Below are 17,199 nucleotides of genomic sequence, written 5' to 3' on the forward strand. Positions count from 1 at the left end.
TGCCGGACTTTAAAGTTCAGTTGGTTCGGAAATACTTCAGTGGTACACTAATTGTAGTCACAGGGCAATTGTACTTATTAAAAAGCCGACAATGTGTTCACGGGCGGCTTATCTGGTGAGTCTCCTGCCCGTTTGCATTCTATTAAGTAAAAAGAACCCTGAATAAACTTCTCACGATGTCTGTATGTTCTTGGAACTTTTGTTGCTAAATCACATAATTAATCATATTATTTTCAAATAATTACGTTTTATCATTTGAGGTATGTGCCAATTACTTTTTCGTGTTACTTTAATGGTTATATAGATATCGCTTGAGTAGTTATACTAATTTAAAACATTCGTCACGAATAAAATTCTGATCCACCGTTATGCGTCATCCACTTAGACATTGAAGTGACATTTTTAAAATGATGCTTTATATTAACGATATAAGTAATGGATTTAAGTTTAGTTGTGTGTTTTAAGAACCATATTCATAATTTCGATGCAATGTTCATAGCCTCCGTGGCGCAATTGGCTAGCGCGTTCGGCTGTTAACCGAAAGGTTGGTGGTTCGAGCCCACCCGGGGGCGGTAATTTTTTTTAAACTTTGTTTTTCTTTTAATTTTCAGGATATATCCTTTTCATTCCCATTCCCATACTATATTTCCTAGCGACATTCCTTACCATATAAACACTGCCAACGCCATTGTCATTCCATTAGTTACAAACCCAGTGTCTTTGTCAGTGATAAAAAATATATTTTTATGTATAAAATTCACACGCTTATAATTGATATATCTACTTTTTAGTAGAATTTATGTATTTTATACCTTAGCTTAAATTTTTCTTAATAGAAAAATTGTAATAAGAATATTTGCACTTCAATATTTTAAGCACACAATAATTGACAATTTAATTACTAAATAGAAGCAATAATTAGTATTAATATAAGATATAGCGTTATATTTGTCGATTTGTTTTAAGATAAAATTCATTATTCTTATGTAAGCCAACGACGATAATTAATCGACGCATTCGAAATTTGAATTTAAACTTGACAAATTGAAGCGTTTTGAAAAACTGACAACGCGTTCTTAATTCGAAATTTAATATCAACGTATCGTCCATTCGAAAAACATTTGGACATTGAAAGTTGTGTTCTATATTCAAATCCTGTTCCAATTCCCATGATGATCTGATCGCCACAATGAGTTCCTCTCCAGCCGTGGAGTCGTCGACACCAGCGCCATCTTCGCCAGCGGTTCGCCTGCCGGACTACACGCATTTTCACACCTCCACACCAAATTATTTAAAGGTATACATTACTTCAGAGTAGAGCTTCTATAAAGTACCTCCAAAAAAGTGGTTTGAGCCTGTTTCAACCCTGTGGTTCGTTCGAATCACAGTTGCTCACTAATTGACCTATTTTGCATTCAATATTCGCTTGTACGTAAGGAAAATATCGTGTGGAAAACGGCATGCCTTAGTCCCAAAAATTTACGTTTAAGTGTGTGTCAGGCAGATCACATATTAGAAAAAAAAATATCACGAAAAGCGCAGACCAAACAGATAGTAGCGCCTTTTTATTTTGACAATTGAACATCTCTGGCCATCTTCTGTCTCATTCACTCACAAAATTTTTCAAATATATCCTTGTCCTAATAATACATCTAATTTGATGCATTCGTTCGGAAATGCTGACCGTATATATGTTGCCTGTTCATTTTTATGCATTATAGATGGTATTCATCATTAAATTCATGTATCTAAAACATTTCAGAAGACGCACCAGCCTCTGAACGTGGTCCTGTCAAGTTCAGCACCGTCCTCTCCACCCGTATACGGTAATTGCTATACTGAAATCTGAAGAATATTTTACAGTAAAAACTGAATAACTAGGGGTACCTATTGGGTAAACATTTTTTCAGTTTCGTTATCACTGGTAGATTGTATATATACATACTTTCCGTATGTGATTATTACATCATATGAGATCAGAATATTAGCTGAATGGTCGTTTAAGGGAGTGGAGGAAGCGAGCGCGAAGTACCTTAGCTGTGGTCTGTGGACCGCAGTTTGTGGTCTATGCCCACTGCCGCTTCAAGAATCAGGCGTGTCTTACAGAATAAAATTATTTATAAGATTCTATTCTCTATTTTGTAAGCTACGTGATATGCCATGACGTCAGTAAGGACGAGACAAAAATATCTAAGACTTTTGTTTGGACTCAGTTTAACTGATTTATGTAGATGTATAGGTCAGTGCAGGGACGCCATATGCAACATTTTCTTTTTCTATATCATAATTGTTTACTACACTATGAATTTAAAAAAAAAACTAAGAACACAAGCCAGGTCTTTTTACCCATCACAATTCTGACCTCAGCCAGTGTTGCTTACCCGTTTCTTAGAAGCGCTTAATTTATAGGTGAACCAACGCTTACGCCTCCACCGCGGTCCCCGGGTGCACCCTTATCGACCCCTGCTTCAGGAGACCGAGCCCAACCGCCCGACGGCACTTCTTCAGATAAGGTATGTTCCTGGATCATGGCATGGCATCAGTTATTCGGATACAAGCTAATTACATTAATTAAATACACGGCTAATTTTATGTGATGATCCTAAAATATTTTGTCATCAGTACTTTAACAACGAATAGAAAATCAAATATTTGCTATTGTGTTATGAATGTTTTAACTAAATCCAAACATTGAACTCAGAAACTTAATAACAAATAAACAAATATGAGGGTAATTTAAAAAAAATATAATTAAAATAAAAAAAAGACCTAGGGGACACCCGGGTTTGAACCGGGGACCTCTCGATCTGCAGTCGAATGCTCTACCACTGAGCTATATCCCCACGTGTAGATAGTGTTGAAATACGCCATTGTATAATTTGCGTAGTTTTAGTTAAAAGCTAATATTAAGTTTATGAATTATATAAAATTGCTACCCATGGTTACTTATATTTAGTCTCCCTTTTATATGACCATAGCAAATTTCGTGTGCGTCTTATCCTATATCTATAATCCAAAATGTCATCCGCATCAACTTGGTAGCTGAAAGTCGCGGTGCGCTTCAGAAGAACCCATTGCGAAATATCGAACTGGAATCGACTCCCAATAGAGGTCTTGCCTGGGAGATACGGCCTCCAACTGTTAAAAAACAGCATGGTCCCTCAAAGGCCTGTAACCCACTGAACTGAGTGTCCATGTGGTGCGATAACAGCCCCTATTGGGCGTCTCGTAGTCTCATTTGCCTCCCCCCACCCCCTTTTCCTATGAATTTAACGCTGGTTCTGCGACCCAAAAAGTGTTTTGGCCTCCGAAATAGGAATCTTTCAGCGCTATTTGACCTGTCCCACCAATTGCTGGCTTCCTGCTTTCAGTCCTACTCGACTCTTTGCCTCCTATCGTAAAAAACGAATACTTAAAATATTAGTATATTAATAATCAATTAATAACAAGAAATGAATGTTTAATTATTTTGTTTGTCTCTCCAGTCCTCAGAAACGGCCGTAGGCGTGTCGAGGAACTCAAGCACGGCGTTGTCCCGGAAAGAGAGTTATAAAGCGCAAAGGCAACATTATAGGAAAGAGAAGAAGAGAGCCGCCACAGCACTTCTGCACTCGATAGAGGACCCCTCGGTTGTGGTGTTGGCTGATTGGTTGAAGGTGAGGATTTTTCATAATTAGTAGACCATATGCTCTTAAGCCCGTATAGAAGGTCAATCAAAATAAGAGCAGAAGAGAAGTTTTTATTTGTCCTGGTAAGATTCAGAGTCCAGATTTAGGATAACCATAGAGCAGTGTTGCCACAGCACAGATATCTTTCAGGCCGCTAATTAAATAGTGCTGTTTAGTTAAGGGTTTAGGCCAGTGAAGGGCAAACTTCTTAAATGGAAAATATATAAAAAAAACCATTGTTGTTAAATTTTTAATTATAATATTATAAAAAAGATACAAATAGAATCTACTTTTTATTCTCGACTGTCAAAGTGAATTTATAACGGGCCACATACAATCCATGCTGATGGACCCTCTTCGGGCCGGATTAAAGACTTTCGCAGGCCATACTTTGCCCATCACTGAGCTAGGCTGTTAATTGGACTTATTACGCTAGTTGACTGCGACATATATAATACTAATACCATCAAAAAGATTTTAAAGAACGGGAAATAGGCAAGCGGCTTACCTGATACATTGCCGGCAAAAGTCTTATTATACAGTGTTTTATTGAATCGCGTTTTCAGGTTCGGGGGTCGCTAAAATCATGGACTAAGCTGTGGTGCGTTCTCAAACCTGGTCTTTTACTGCTGTATAAGAGTCCAAAGGCAAAGGTGAGTTATATTAAGGTTTATGTGTAAGGTCAGTGGTGAAGGTCCACCAATGCACCTTCTATGATCTTCTACTCTCGGCTACGGCTCGTATTGAAGGAGAACGAGTAGAAACCAGCATGCCTAAGAAATAAAAATTCGACGGCGTGTCACAAAAGGCTGATTACCTACTTACCTCTTCAGTCATGACTCGTCATGGTCAGCAACGAAGCATCTGGAGCAGACAATCTGTTTCAACCGGTTTCTGTCCATCGCCTCTTATTTTGAGGATGATGGGTCTTTCACTAGATCTGTCCATTTGGATGGTGAACCGGCACGTGATCTTTTGCCTACTGTGCTAGCAACCACGATCAGTTTCTCCAAATTCTCATTGTATGGTCGAAATATAAGTTAAAGTATAATTTTTTGTCGACATATGCTAGACAGGCGAATTGGCTTTTAAATCGAACTAGTTGCCCACTGTTCGCCTAAGTGTCCTTTAAAAAGGAGCGTACCAGTTCCTAAAAAGCCGGCAACGTACTTGCGAGCCTTCCGACAATGTATCGGCGGCGGTATCACTTAACATCAGGTGAACCACGTTAGCCTTGTGTTACATAAAAAAATAAATAATATATCACGAAACAGATGCAGAAATTTGAGGCACAGACCTAAAAAGATGTAGCACCACTGATTATTTTTTAAGTGTTTCGCAGTAGAATTCCTTGTAAATGAATTTATTTATCAGGAAATCCATAATTATATGTTTATACAGTCTTCATTACTGAAAGACTTGTCTTCCCTAACCGATACTGCCTCCACTCCGCTATATCCTCAGCTTGTCTCAGGGCATTCAGGTTGTTGAGGACCCATAATTATCTTAATTTGGGCTGACCAATGGGGAGGCAATTGACACCTACTTCTGCCATCACTCCTCCCTACCATTACCAGCTTGTCGTGATGAACCGATTCTCTTCTGGCCAAAGTAGCTAAGCACACGTTTGTAAATAGTCGACAGTCTTGTAGTGATCTTCAGTTGGTTGGTTCTTGTAGTCCATGGTATTCGCAAAATTCTCCTCCACATATTGAATGCCTCTGTCTTCTCTCGGTCAGCTGCAAGAATTGCCCAGGACTCGGAGCCATACAAAAATTTGGACACTTCATTCCCTTGCTTATGAATAGGAATTAGATGGATTGTAATTGAATGCTTTTTAGGGCATTTTGAAGTCGATTCAATTTTTTTCGACGCATGAGGCTTATCATCAGATAAGTTTAGTGATACCAATTGACACTCTGAATTCCACTGCTCGCGAGTGCGTTGCCGGCCTTTTTTATTTTATAAATATATAAATAAATTTGTTACAGAGAAGTCATTGGGTCGGTACTGTACTGTTGACGTCGTGCCAGGTGATCGAAAGGCCAAGTAAAAAGGACGGATTTTGCTTCAAGCTCTACCATCCGTTGGAGCAAAGCATTTGGGCACCGAGAGGACCCCACAACGAGACTATAGGTATGTATTATAAAGTGGATTTGTATTTTTGTAACAAAAAATCTCACTTCTTGACCGATTTAAATTTTTGCTAAAAATATTTTTTTTTACAAAATATGTATTTTCAAAGTGTCCACCTGGGACAAATTGCGCGATAAATATTTATTTATTTAAAAAAATAATACAATCTAAATCATGTTATATGTGTCGCAACCAACTAGCTTAATGAGCCGTTCAATGAACAGTCTAGGCCTTTACCTAAACAACGCCGTTTAACAAGCGGCCTGGAAGATATTCAGCCGTAGAGTTTGTTACAACATTTAATAAATTGGCTGGCTAATCCTTTCCTACACTAGTGTTACCATGTGGCGTAAATAAAAAACATGAAACAAGACATAAAAAATATTTCTAAAAAATTAAATTGCTTGAGTCAGTCACAGCTAAATTCACATTATTCCATTATCTACCATATTGACAGTTCGAAGAGTTTTGTTTCGAGTTTGAGAGTGGCAGAAAGTGGAACTAAATTTTAATTAAAAGTCAACAGGCTAGGCAAGTAATGAAACGTCATCGATCCAAAACGCCTGCCTGGCTGTTTGTTCAACTAGCTGAATATCTTTGTGGCCGCAAGTTAAACGGCACTGTTTAGTTAAAACTGCTAATTTTTAGCGACTGCAAATAATCCCGGGTGGGGGATTGAACTTATTTTTGTATTATATTAATAAATTATTATTATATTATTGCATAAAATTATCAGGTGCAGTGGTCCAACCGTTACCAACAGCACACTTGATATTCCGAGCGCCATCTCAAGCGGCGGGTCACTGCTGGCTGGATGGTCTTGAACTGGCTCTACGATGCAGCAATGCTATGCTCAGGTGAGTTTGGTGTTATGGCGTACGTGAAGATAATAAAATAAAAGACTTGCGCCCAGACTGATAGAACCCTAATTGGTTGCATTCACTCTACTGGCTCTGAGACCCAAAAAGTGTATTGGCCTCCGAAATGAGAATCTTCCTGTCCTCTGCAAACTTCCTCCAATTGCTGGCTTTTGTCGATCTGTCGATCCAGCGGTATCCAGCTAATACCGGTAAGCTTTCTTCACTGCCCGATTTTGTTCCAACACTCAAGGTACCAGCAGTGGTGCTACTGTACCACAAAATTCATCAATTTATCCACACTAGAGAGTCTCTGTGTTGTGGCTAGATAACAATTATTCCGGGGAAATCAAACACAAGCCTTATAGTAGTAGATAGTAAGTATGTGTGTTATAAGTATACGCTTACAGCGTATACTTATGTATACTGTGTTAGTTTTTGGTACGCCAGAGTCATGTCAAGATACGTAGAGTACGTCCAACTCAGCTAGCGTAATTTTATGTGATTTGTGAGTTTTTTTCTGGATAGTTTATATTGGGTTTGAATCTTAAAGGCTTTTGTAGTATTTTTTAAATAGATATTTAAATAATGTTTAGATGTTCCCGCTCACGACCTGAACAAACGGTAGAAGCGGATGCACCCTCAACCCAAACGAATATATCACACGAGGAACTAGAGAAACATTTTAATGAACACGGTAAGTCCGGTTCGAAGGACCAAAATATTATTACTATTAAAGTTTATTAAATAAATCATTTGAATTTTAGAAGTTTCGACTAAACATAAACAGTAAAAGGTCACCCCGAAATTATAAAAACGTAATGTTTAACGATGTTTTTTTAATTAAATTTTCAGTTTTAATGTGATTATTTGTAAATGTCACCGATAAAATGTAAGTTGATAACTAATATTTATTGTTCTCAACCTATCCCGTACGCTAAGTAGGATTCAGGCTAGAATCCTCCATATCAACACCCGCTAAACCACCTAAACGATCATCATCGAGCGATAACATAAAAACCCTGGATGTAAAGCAAATTCGCCATAGGAGTCTCACCTCCAGTCCAATGGCGCTAGAAATGTTAAAACGCTCGCCGATACTCAAGTTGTTCGATATGCCGAAAATAAAATTACGCGAGTCGTTCGAGGAGAAAACCAATAGACGTAGTTCGACGCCGTCAATTAGAAAAAGTTATGTTAAAAAGCGAATTTTGAGGGACTCCGGCGTTAAGACTGACTCGGAAGATGACGCTCATAAGTTGAAGAGTATGGGTTTTTTGGGGGATTCAGAGGTTATTTGCAATACGCCGGAGAATATTTTGATTACTAAAACTGCGCCCTCGGATGAGAGGTTCAGGGATACGACTACGTCCTCGTCTGATGAAGTTCCCAGTAACTGTAGTAGAAGGTAGGTAGAGTAGGAAGGAATATATGAATGATTTAAGAGTTTTTAAATTGGCATTGAATCGCTAGGAATTAATTTTAAAATCTGTTGCGTTAAAACAGATTTTTTTCTATCTATTAAATGAATCTTTTGTTCAAGAGATGATTGAACTATATTTTTTGGCACGTTGGCAAACCTTTGCTAAACCTTTTCAACTCCTATGTCGTGAGATTGTCCAACTGGATTTTTTTTCCTACCCTCAGATATAGAAACGAAACTAGCGCGAACTAAGACTCCCGCGAACTAAGAGAGATATGTTAATATATTACTGACGTACGGTAGCCACGCCTAGCCTTAAGATTTTTACCCTAAGTTCGCAAATCCAAGGACAAAAATCTTGCTCATATGAAGAATATATCCTAAAGACACGTATGTCCTAATTTAATATTTAGAATCTAGACTGATCAGGAATTATGACTACATATTATCACTGTGAATCTTTTCCTTTGACAAACCAAATCAATAAAGCAAAGTTCGAACACTTTTAGGACGACGCCGTACAAAAAGTATTCACTAATAGATTACACAAAATTGCCGTCAGCCAGCTTTGAGGCATCTCAAACTGGTAAAAGAGACGACAGAATTTCCCAAAACAGCGTTTACATAGCGGGGAAAATTGTTGCTAAGGGTAAGGAAATGGATCCAGGTTAATGCTCTTTGAGTGTATGCTAGATCAAAACTTTGAATGGTCCAGTGAATAGGCTATCTCGCTCTTACAAATTGATTACTAACATCGATGAAAATATTTTTGTGTTTTACAACAGTCTTTCAAGTTACAGTAACCTCGCTATTCATGCTCTTAATGAGGTTTACCTTTCATTAAGTTTAGGTTATTATTGTTATTTTTATTTTGTTTTTTATCTTTTTAGTTTTATTTATTATTAATTTTTAGTTTTAGTTTATTTTTTTATTGTGTTTGTTTGTTTTAATTTTCTCCTTTGATAGATTACTTATGTTCTAATATAATTGATGTGTATATGTGTTAAATTTGTGATGTCATATTTTATTGTATTTTTTTTAGGCATACACATTGTATTAGAACGTATAAATTGTCAAGTTTTCAAATAATAAAGATTTTAATGCAGCACGTGGCTGAAAAATGTACATCTCGGCAATATTTATGCAACAGTATATGTTTTATTATTTTGTCTTCACACGGTCCACATGACGAACACATACGAGTTGCAGCAGCTTACGTTGTTTTAAAAGCAAAGTCAAAACAAAAAAGTTAAGAAAACGTGAATTCGAACTTATTTCAATAGTATCAGATATTTTATGTCTGAAATTAACTCTCGAACGTATATTTAAAAACTTTACACGAATGTTAAAGAGTGAATTTGTACACATTATTCACAAGATTGGTCCTGGACCTGTTTGTACAAGATTAGCTATAACTCTACGATTTTAGCATGAAAAAGGGTGTGTCCCTTAGGCCGTAAAGCGAGACGGCAATAATATTGCAAAGCCATCGTTCTGGCCATACCGCTGGGATACTAAACATTCATTACCATAAAAAATGCCATACTAAAAATATTGCCGAGTGCATAGTCTAGCCGTAAAGCTGGCTGATGCTACCAGCCACACTCTTGCAGCTATACATTTTAGTAAACTAGTGCCCATTTAGATCCATAAATATGTTTTCGTGTGCACATAATGCCATAAACCTTTGCTCTTTATAAATAGAGCACATTTCGTATTCGATCGCGTTTATTTCATGTGTTAGATTTTGTGTGTGTTGTGATTTTGTATTGAGTTGCGAGAAACCTAAAAGTTAAGACACAGGGAATGTTAATTTTATAACAAACTGCGTTACTACTAGCGTTACTGTCATCTGTCATTGTCATTAAATGTCACAGGGCTTATAAATTAACAATAGCTGACAATATTGACAAAAGAAATAACGTTATTAACGGGTTTGACTATATTTGACTTTGAAGTTGTTAGTTTATATAGGTGACGTAGATCGACAATGACAGCTGACGATAACGTCATTGCTCCGACGTGTATTTTATAATAATCCTTGTAAATTTATGCGGTGTATCAGCTTATAGGTCAAACTGAGGTCGTGAACTTTGAGGTGAATGACCCCGAGTTTGAGTTTATATGCAAAATAAATTTGAATTAAATTGTATTTAGTTCTATTAGGCGGAAATTAAAATAGTGTACTTAAACATAGTTTAAGTCTAACATTAATATAATATATAATAGTTGGAGGTCGTATCTCTCAGGGAAGACCCCCACCGGGAGTCGATTCCACAGTTCAGAGATTCGCTAGTTCGTAAAAGTGATGTTGCATTGATCGGCTCGTACAGCGTTGAAACGAGGCAGGAGGGTTCAACCCAAACAACTCTTCAGAACTCTCACCGTAGTAAACTTTGTAGAATACGCATAGAGAGATTTATAACAATGTGTGCAAATTAAAAATCTTCACCTATAGATTTTTTTAAATATATAGATAGATATTCGAATTAAAATGATACCCGATCAAGTAATTTATAAATTCATTATACACTTGACTTGTGACGTTTAAAAATGATCAAATCATCTATACATCGCTGTATCTTTTATTATTTACTTACAGCCAAATAAATATACCTGACTTATTACCTATAACCACTGGTTCATAGGGCGTCCACAGTGAGCCTCCGTTGAGTTCGGTGTTGAGCTTCGCATTTTAGCTCGCTCCAAGTCTTTTCGACTCTCTTTGCCACATCTGCAACTGTATATATTACCAGGCTTGCTTGGGACGCCGCTTTTCTTGCGGGTTCCAATCAAGCGCCTCGCTGGGGATATGATTGGAATCCCTTCGTAGTGTATGGCCTATTCCAGTTTCATTAGCGTTGCTTGATATGCTGGTTAATTGGGCTTTCACGGCAGTGATGACACAGTCGCTCGTTGGAGAGCTCAGTGTATCCCAGAATACCGCGTAGTGTAATTATTCTGATTATTGTTTTAAGACCCTAAGGCTACATAGACAATATAGACAGACTAGTTTTTCATTTTTAAGTTTGACACTCGACGCCTGACTCGGGCACTGTATACAGCGAACTTTGATATCAAACAACAAACAAAAAATATATAAATAATTTTAGCGAGAATTATGATTATGTAAATTAGATACGACGTGACCTTGTTTGTTAAGCGACTGTTATACAGTGTTCAATATATCTTTAAAGTAAAGGAGTCTTTCGTCTCTTTTCGACATGCTGTGCTTACGCTGTGATAAAAAGAGACGGACGTACTTAGAAATTTAGAGTTGTGTAATGAAATTCAAAAAGTTTTCCGGCCGGTCACATCACATCACGCATGATATGGTTACTGGCGTATGAAAAATAGCCTTAGAGGTCCGATCAGACGTCCACCAGAATCTGGGGAGATTGAAAGATATAGTGGGGGAGGATTGTAAAGTGGTGGCTAGGATGTGGAAGAATTTGGAGGCCTTCACTCCGTCGGAGGGGATGTTCTAATGTTAAATATATTTATTTATACTTTGTTACCATAATATACATAATTATACAAACACAAAGTAAGTAGGTTACTTAAGTTATTAGGCAACAGGCGGCCTTATCGCTAACAAGCGATTTCTTCCAGGCAACCCTAATATGGGATAATAAAAAATTAACACCTTCAGAGGGTAAGGTACAAGAAGTGTATAATTAAATAACAACTCAAAATAACATGCAACTATAACTAAAATTAAATAAAATAAAATTCAAAGAAAATATATAAATAATAATATGTATAAACAGACATTTAAAAGCTGTGCCAAAGGTGAATTGACTCGCAATTAATATATATAAGTAGTTGCTAATTACGAGGCGAGGCAGAAGAAAAATATAATGACATGGAGTCCATTGTAATCATAATTATGTACTCGAATATCGCGCAAACCCTACGCGTTTGAAATTTACAATGACCCCTTGTTATAAAACATAATTATCAAAATAATTTCATCTAGTAATTATTTTTGATTAAACGTATTTAGCTTCCCTCTTGGTGTAAAGTTAGCCTTAAGTAAAATCTAACAAATAAAATTTATGACACCCATTACGATAATGAACAATTATCGCAGCGATAACACAGTTGTGTATCTTATTGTGTGTCGTATGGACGTGTTTTGTGAAGTGTAACATAAAAGTTGTCGTTATTTAAAAGTATGGTAGCGATTTCACTGACTTTAAATCACTGTATTCATGAAAACAATATATCGGTTGTATATTAAACTAAACGTAAAACAACTTTGTTGTAACCATTTACAGTGTAAACAGACTATAAAGCTCTCTAATCTGGATAATTTGAATTTGGAATGTTGCATCAATCACCAAAGAGACCGAATAGGAATTTGAAAACTTTACTGGCTGGAATAAAAAAAGTTTGTAAAAACGCGTGAAACGGTGTTTGTTTTAATAGGGATTATAAATTATGACTGTCTCAAGTAGTAACGAAATAAATGTAATTCTACTTATCCTTAATCAAGATTGAAATTAAATACAGTTATTATTGATAGACCTATGCAGAGTCGTTCATTAATTTAAATAAGTGCACAGAACTTATAATCAGGGGCATTATGTACACAGCTGAGATTTTTATGATTACTAACATAGTATTGAAGTGAATCACTCTGAGTGCTTCATGGAAAGACGTTTTTAGTAATCCTAAATTACAAAATAAGGAGGAAGTATTTTTATGTTTGTGACGATGAAACTCAACTTCTGGATATATTCTTCTTCTAAAAACCCTGACTCCGCTAGCTCTGAAATGAGAAACTCGATGTCTTGTTTCATCTCCTGTTCACTTTCAGCTACAGCAGATCATCCATAGTGGGTACCTAGGCCGACTGGTCTCCGACTAATGACGATATATTTATTTCCAACATATTAAAAATTGGTCTCCAAAACGAGTAACGTACAGCGCTTGCGGTCGTGTCTCTGCTGGTTTTCAGCTGCAGCTGGGCTTGATCCACAGTCGATCCAGCGGTACCTAGGTCGAGTGACGTAGGCTATATTTTTAGCCGAATTAATTCAAAGTATTAGATGTCGAAGTGAGTTTCTTGTAAATTAGTTTTGTTAATAACGGTTATCTATTGATAAGATATCTAATCAAGCATTAAGCTAGATAAAAATATCTCGTGGGACATTTTTTTTCAGGTGGATTCGAATGCCTATCGTTCATATTTTGGAAATATGGTCCTTCGATATTGTGTGGATTTTTTAAATATGTAAACAGTTCGAGTTATATATCATTCCTCTATATTAGTAGAATATTTTAAAAAGCCGGCAACGCACACACCTTGACGTCCTTCGTTCCACAACTGAGCGTTTTTTGAGATAGTTTTTGCTTAGCTACCCTATAGATATATATAGCTACCCTATGAAACAGAACGCACTCTCTAGACCTCTTGAGTGTCCATGGGCGGCGGTGTCACTTAACATCAGGTGAGTCTCCTGTTCTATAAAAATCAATTTTAAAAGTTTATAATTGATACGATAACCAATAGTATAGAATATCATTACAGTGTAATAATAAGCTTTCTCCTTCAGGCAACCCATCGCCATAGGTTTTTATTATGTTGCGAAAATGGCGGCGTGTAAATATTTTATTAATACAGTTAGTTCAATGGCCCGGTGTGTATCGGAATAAATATTTGTAAAGCGTTTACAATGGTAGGTCAAGAACGTTCATTGCTTTTGCTAGGGTTGTCAAGTGTTTACTTATTGCCACAAACTGTCAACTGTCACGCGACAAATATGGAAAGAAATTTCAAAAACTAGGTATACATAAGTATAGATGTATATGAGCAGTATTGGTCTAGGCTTCAGGGTGAGACTCTCAGGCTTGAGGTCGTTCGAACCCCGGCTGTACGTACACCAATGAAGTTTCTGTCTATGTGCTGTAACACTCGCTCGAAAGACCAAAAAATCTACACGTTTCTGTCACAAAAAGGCTGATCACCAACATATCAATTTATAAGATGTCGTGATTGTTTGATGATTTAAACTGTCAATAAAACTGTGTAATACAGTTCATGAACTCAAAATATTTCGATAAATTATGTGTGACATATGTCAAGCATCACGTGCTGTGATTGGTTTAAATAACAACATAGCGGATATGAATTTTAAAATAAAAATATGTTTGCGTTTCGGATAGTGGTAAATGAAACAATTCAAATACATAATAGATTTATTCGTAATGAGTGTTTTAGATAAAAAAAGTTATAATAAAAAATAGTTAAACCGGTTGTCAACCCTAAATAACCTACGCATAAGGTAAATTTTGTTTATAATGTCGATTCTGTAATTATTTTTGTGCAAGTAAACAAAGATTCAGATATCAATAAATAATTAAACAGTCGGAATATGGTGGATGTTTTATCATAACCATAATGAAAACATATAAAGCTTCCTTATGTAGAAATAAACATGAATAAACTAAATACTCGTTTTAAAAAAGATTTCTTTAAGCATGTATAAAACTTAAACGACGTACGGAAACGGAATTAAAAATTGGAGAAAATAATTTACGAAAACGGAAATTTCTTACACTTATTTATTTATTCCAGTTTACCACTGCTACGTTACACCATAGATATCTTCAAGATTTTATTTTTAAATAAATCAGAAAATCAATAATATTAATTATTATATGTATATAGCTATATGTGCGATTTTAACGGATTAAACATTACTCATCCGGAGCTGGATATTTTCGGCAGTGGGCCGATTTCGAAGCTAATCAGCTGTTTTGGTGGTAATTTTTTCAGCCTATCAAAAGTTTCTGGTATTCTTATTTTATCTTGTACATATTTTAATTGTATTTTTTAATATGTTTTTATAACATTTATGTTTACCGAAATTGTCGTAAATTTTTAGATAAAACATTTTGTAACATACACGGTAGACTTAGTTACTATATATGACGTGGTAAACTTTAATAAATAAATATATATAATAAAACTAGAGATGATTGGCTACAATTTATGTATTAAGTTTTTTCTAAAAGACAATGGCGAACGAGCACCGCAGAATGTACTCCACTGTATGACAACAGAATGAACACACTACGCGTTTTGGTGTCACTTATTATATATCTAACCTGTAGCATTTAATTTTAACTATAAACGTAAATTATACAAAAAAAACCCGAGTTTACCAATATTTTTCGAACCATATGGCACTACTATTTAAATGATGAGTACTATTTAGTTAAACTCAATAGTCTTAACGATTTTGATGAATAAACGAGTGTGGATTCGATTTACAAGTTGTTTTGTATGTCGTGTAAACGACTGTCGGGTCTGATAGTAATTGTGTAGTCTTACAAGTATTTATGCCTCGCAATTTAGACAAGAATAGTTAACATTAGAAAAGAAACAGCTGGAAGAGGCCTATGTGTCACGGGACACGCTGGCCACCAAAACCGGCACATCTGATGTATTAGATTAAGTTAGGTTGTGTAACTTAAACAAGTGTTTATATATATTATACACCCAGTATAAACTGAAGTCAGCAATAAACGCTTAATAATAATATGCCTCGTCCTACTTACATACATAAATTGTCAGATATTATCGTATTGTTGCATTATTGCAAATAATTCTAAAGCTTAATCTTCATGAATACAGTGTTTTTAAATTTTGTGATGAAACAGTGATGAAAAGCGATGATTGTCACTTTTCTAATTGTCACCAACTTATGTGAAGTTTCAATGAACTAGATCCAAAAGACTAGAGATGGACAATGGATCACTAGAATATTATTGATATTTAAAGAGAAAATGACAATGGACGTAGAACCAGAGATGCTACGGAGGATGAAGGACAAAGGTCGGAGACGGTCGAGTATATTCTCGTTATTGAAACGAAAGGTTGGAAAGCAATCGTCAGACCTGAGCAGTTTCCATACCTTGGATTTGGGTAGGAAGTATTCGGTGGACTCAGCAATTCACACCGGGATGGAGGAAGTTTTCATTCCGTGTAATGGAGGTACGATAATGGTGGTCAGGGATTGAAAAATTAGGATTAACCAACAGCGCATATTCATAAAAATAGACATGCAAATGTCATGCTAGGTATCATAATTTTTGTCAAAACTTATGGTCTAAATACTCTCCCTATAAGGCTAAGTTCACATGTAACGCGTGTTGTTGGTCAACGATCAAATTTATACAGAATTCAAATGACAAGCGCAAACGCGTGTTGCGACTTGTGAGAGCTCGTCAGTCTGTTTCGATAGAGCTTAGAAAATGGACATGGAAGAAGCTATTGTTTTGTGGTTATATTACAAAAACAAAAAGTATGTATAGAAAAAAACAACATTTTGAGGTCACCCAATTTTAAAAATTAAGAATTTTATTTTTATAGGATTGTGAAGCTATATCGCAAATCGCTGGCCTTTTCTGGACTTCATCAATTAACCTGCGCTCATGTGAACAGTTGTATGAAAATACCACAATGTCTGGTCGCGTGATTTGAAAATTGACTAATTAAATTAAATTTGGCTTAAAAATGTTAATCACCTTTCCCGAAAGTATTACACACTACACAGTAGTGATCTACAACTTGTGTGATTGAATAGTTTGATAGCCATGGCGTAACCATTTTTTAATACATTGTGTGTTGGATCCCTAGAAATAAAGGCTAGTTTCTTTAATTGTTTTGAATAGTAAACTTTTTTACTGTCATAACAGTAACCAAGAATACCGACTTCGTAAAATAATAGTCAAACTAGTATTGTCTTTTGTTAACATAGCTTTTACACATTTAAAGAAAGCACTTTTTTACCGGATTGAAGCTATCTATTATCATAAACTTATAATTATTATACATAATTTTAAATTACTCCCGACGTTTAGCGTGCTTTACAGCGTGCGTGGTCGCGGTGACTGAAGACAAAAAGTGTTGTATGTCAAAAAGTATCACAGCTGCAGACAAATATATTTTCCCGGAGTTGGTATCGACTAAAAGATGACGGGTTTTTGCAGAAATGACTCACGGTGTCCTCTATTTTCGCGGATTGTTTGTCTTGGGGTTTTAATTTGGATATTATTGGATCCCATTACATAGCTTCAATCCGGTAAAAAAGTGTTTTCTTTA

The 17,199-nt window shown here is 35.9% G+C and overlaps 1 protein-coding gene and 2 non-coding genes across 7 annotated transcripts in view; 2 read left to right on the top strand and 1 right to left on the bottom strand.

Moving 5' to 3' along the window:
• Nucleotides 1-17,199, top strand: part of LOC123715657 (oxysterol-binding protein-related protein 8) — a 39,023-nt gene that overhangs the window by 5,143 nt on the left and 16,681 nt on the right. For 2 of the 5 annotated variants that reach the window (XM_045670870.1, XM_045670871.1), the window contains exons 2-9: nucleotides 1,206-1,297; nucleotides 1,763-1,826; nucleotides 2,410-2,513; nucleotides 3,486-3,656; nucleotides 4,235-4,321; nucleotides 5,660-5,804; nucleotides 6,541-6,661; nucleotides 7,258-7,358. In XM_045670870.1, coding sequence (XP_045526826.1) covers nucleotides 1,206-1,297; nucleotides 1,763-1,826; nucleotides 2,410-2,513; nucleotides 3,486-3,656; nucleotides 4,235-4,321; nucleotides 5,660-5,804; nucleotides 6,541-6,661; nucleotides 7,258-7,358 — 885 coding nt within the window. Of the gene's footprint in view, nucleotides 1-611; nucleotides 1,298-1,762; nucleotides 1,827-2,409; nucleotides 2,514-3,485; nucleotides 3,657-4,234; nucleotides 4,322-5,659; nucleotides 5,805-6,540; nucleotides 6,662-7,257; nucleotides 7,359-7,606; nucleotides 8,070-8,593; nucleotides 8,734-17,199 lie in introns of all 5 variants that reach the window. The other 3 variants (XM_045670869.1, XM_045670868.1, XM_045670872.1) reach the window with 3 other exon arrangements.
• Nucleotides 499-572, top strand: Trnan-guu. The gene has a single exon. It is a non-coding gene; the product is annotated as a tRNA-Asn (tRNA).
• On the bottom strand, nucleotides 2,772-2,843 carry Trnac-gca. Its single transcript has one exon. It is a non-coding gene; the product is annotated as a tRNA-Cys (tRNA).

The sequence above is a fragment of the Pieris brassicae genome, chromosome 10 (assembly GCF_905147105.1).
Source record: "Pieris brassicae chromosome 10, ilPieBrab1.1, whole genome shotgun sequence".
In the NCBI taxonomy this organism is placed as follows: Eukaryota; Metazoa; Arthropoda; class Insecta; order Lepidoptera; family Pieridae; genus Pieris; species Pieris brassicae.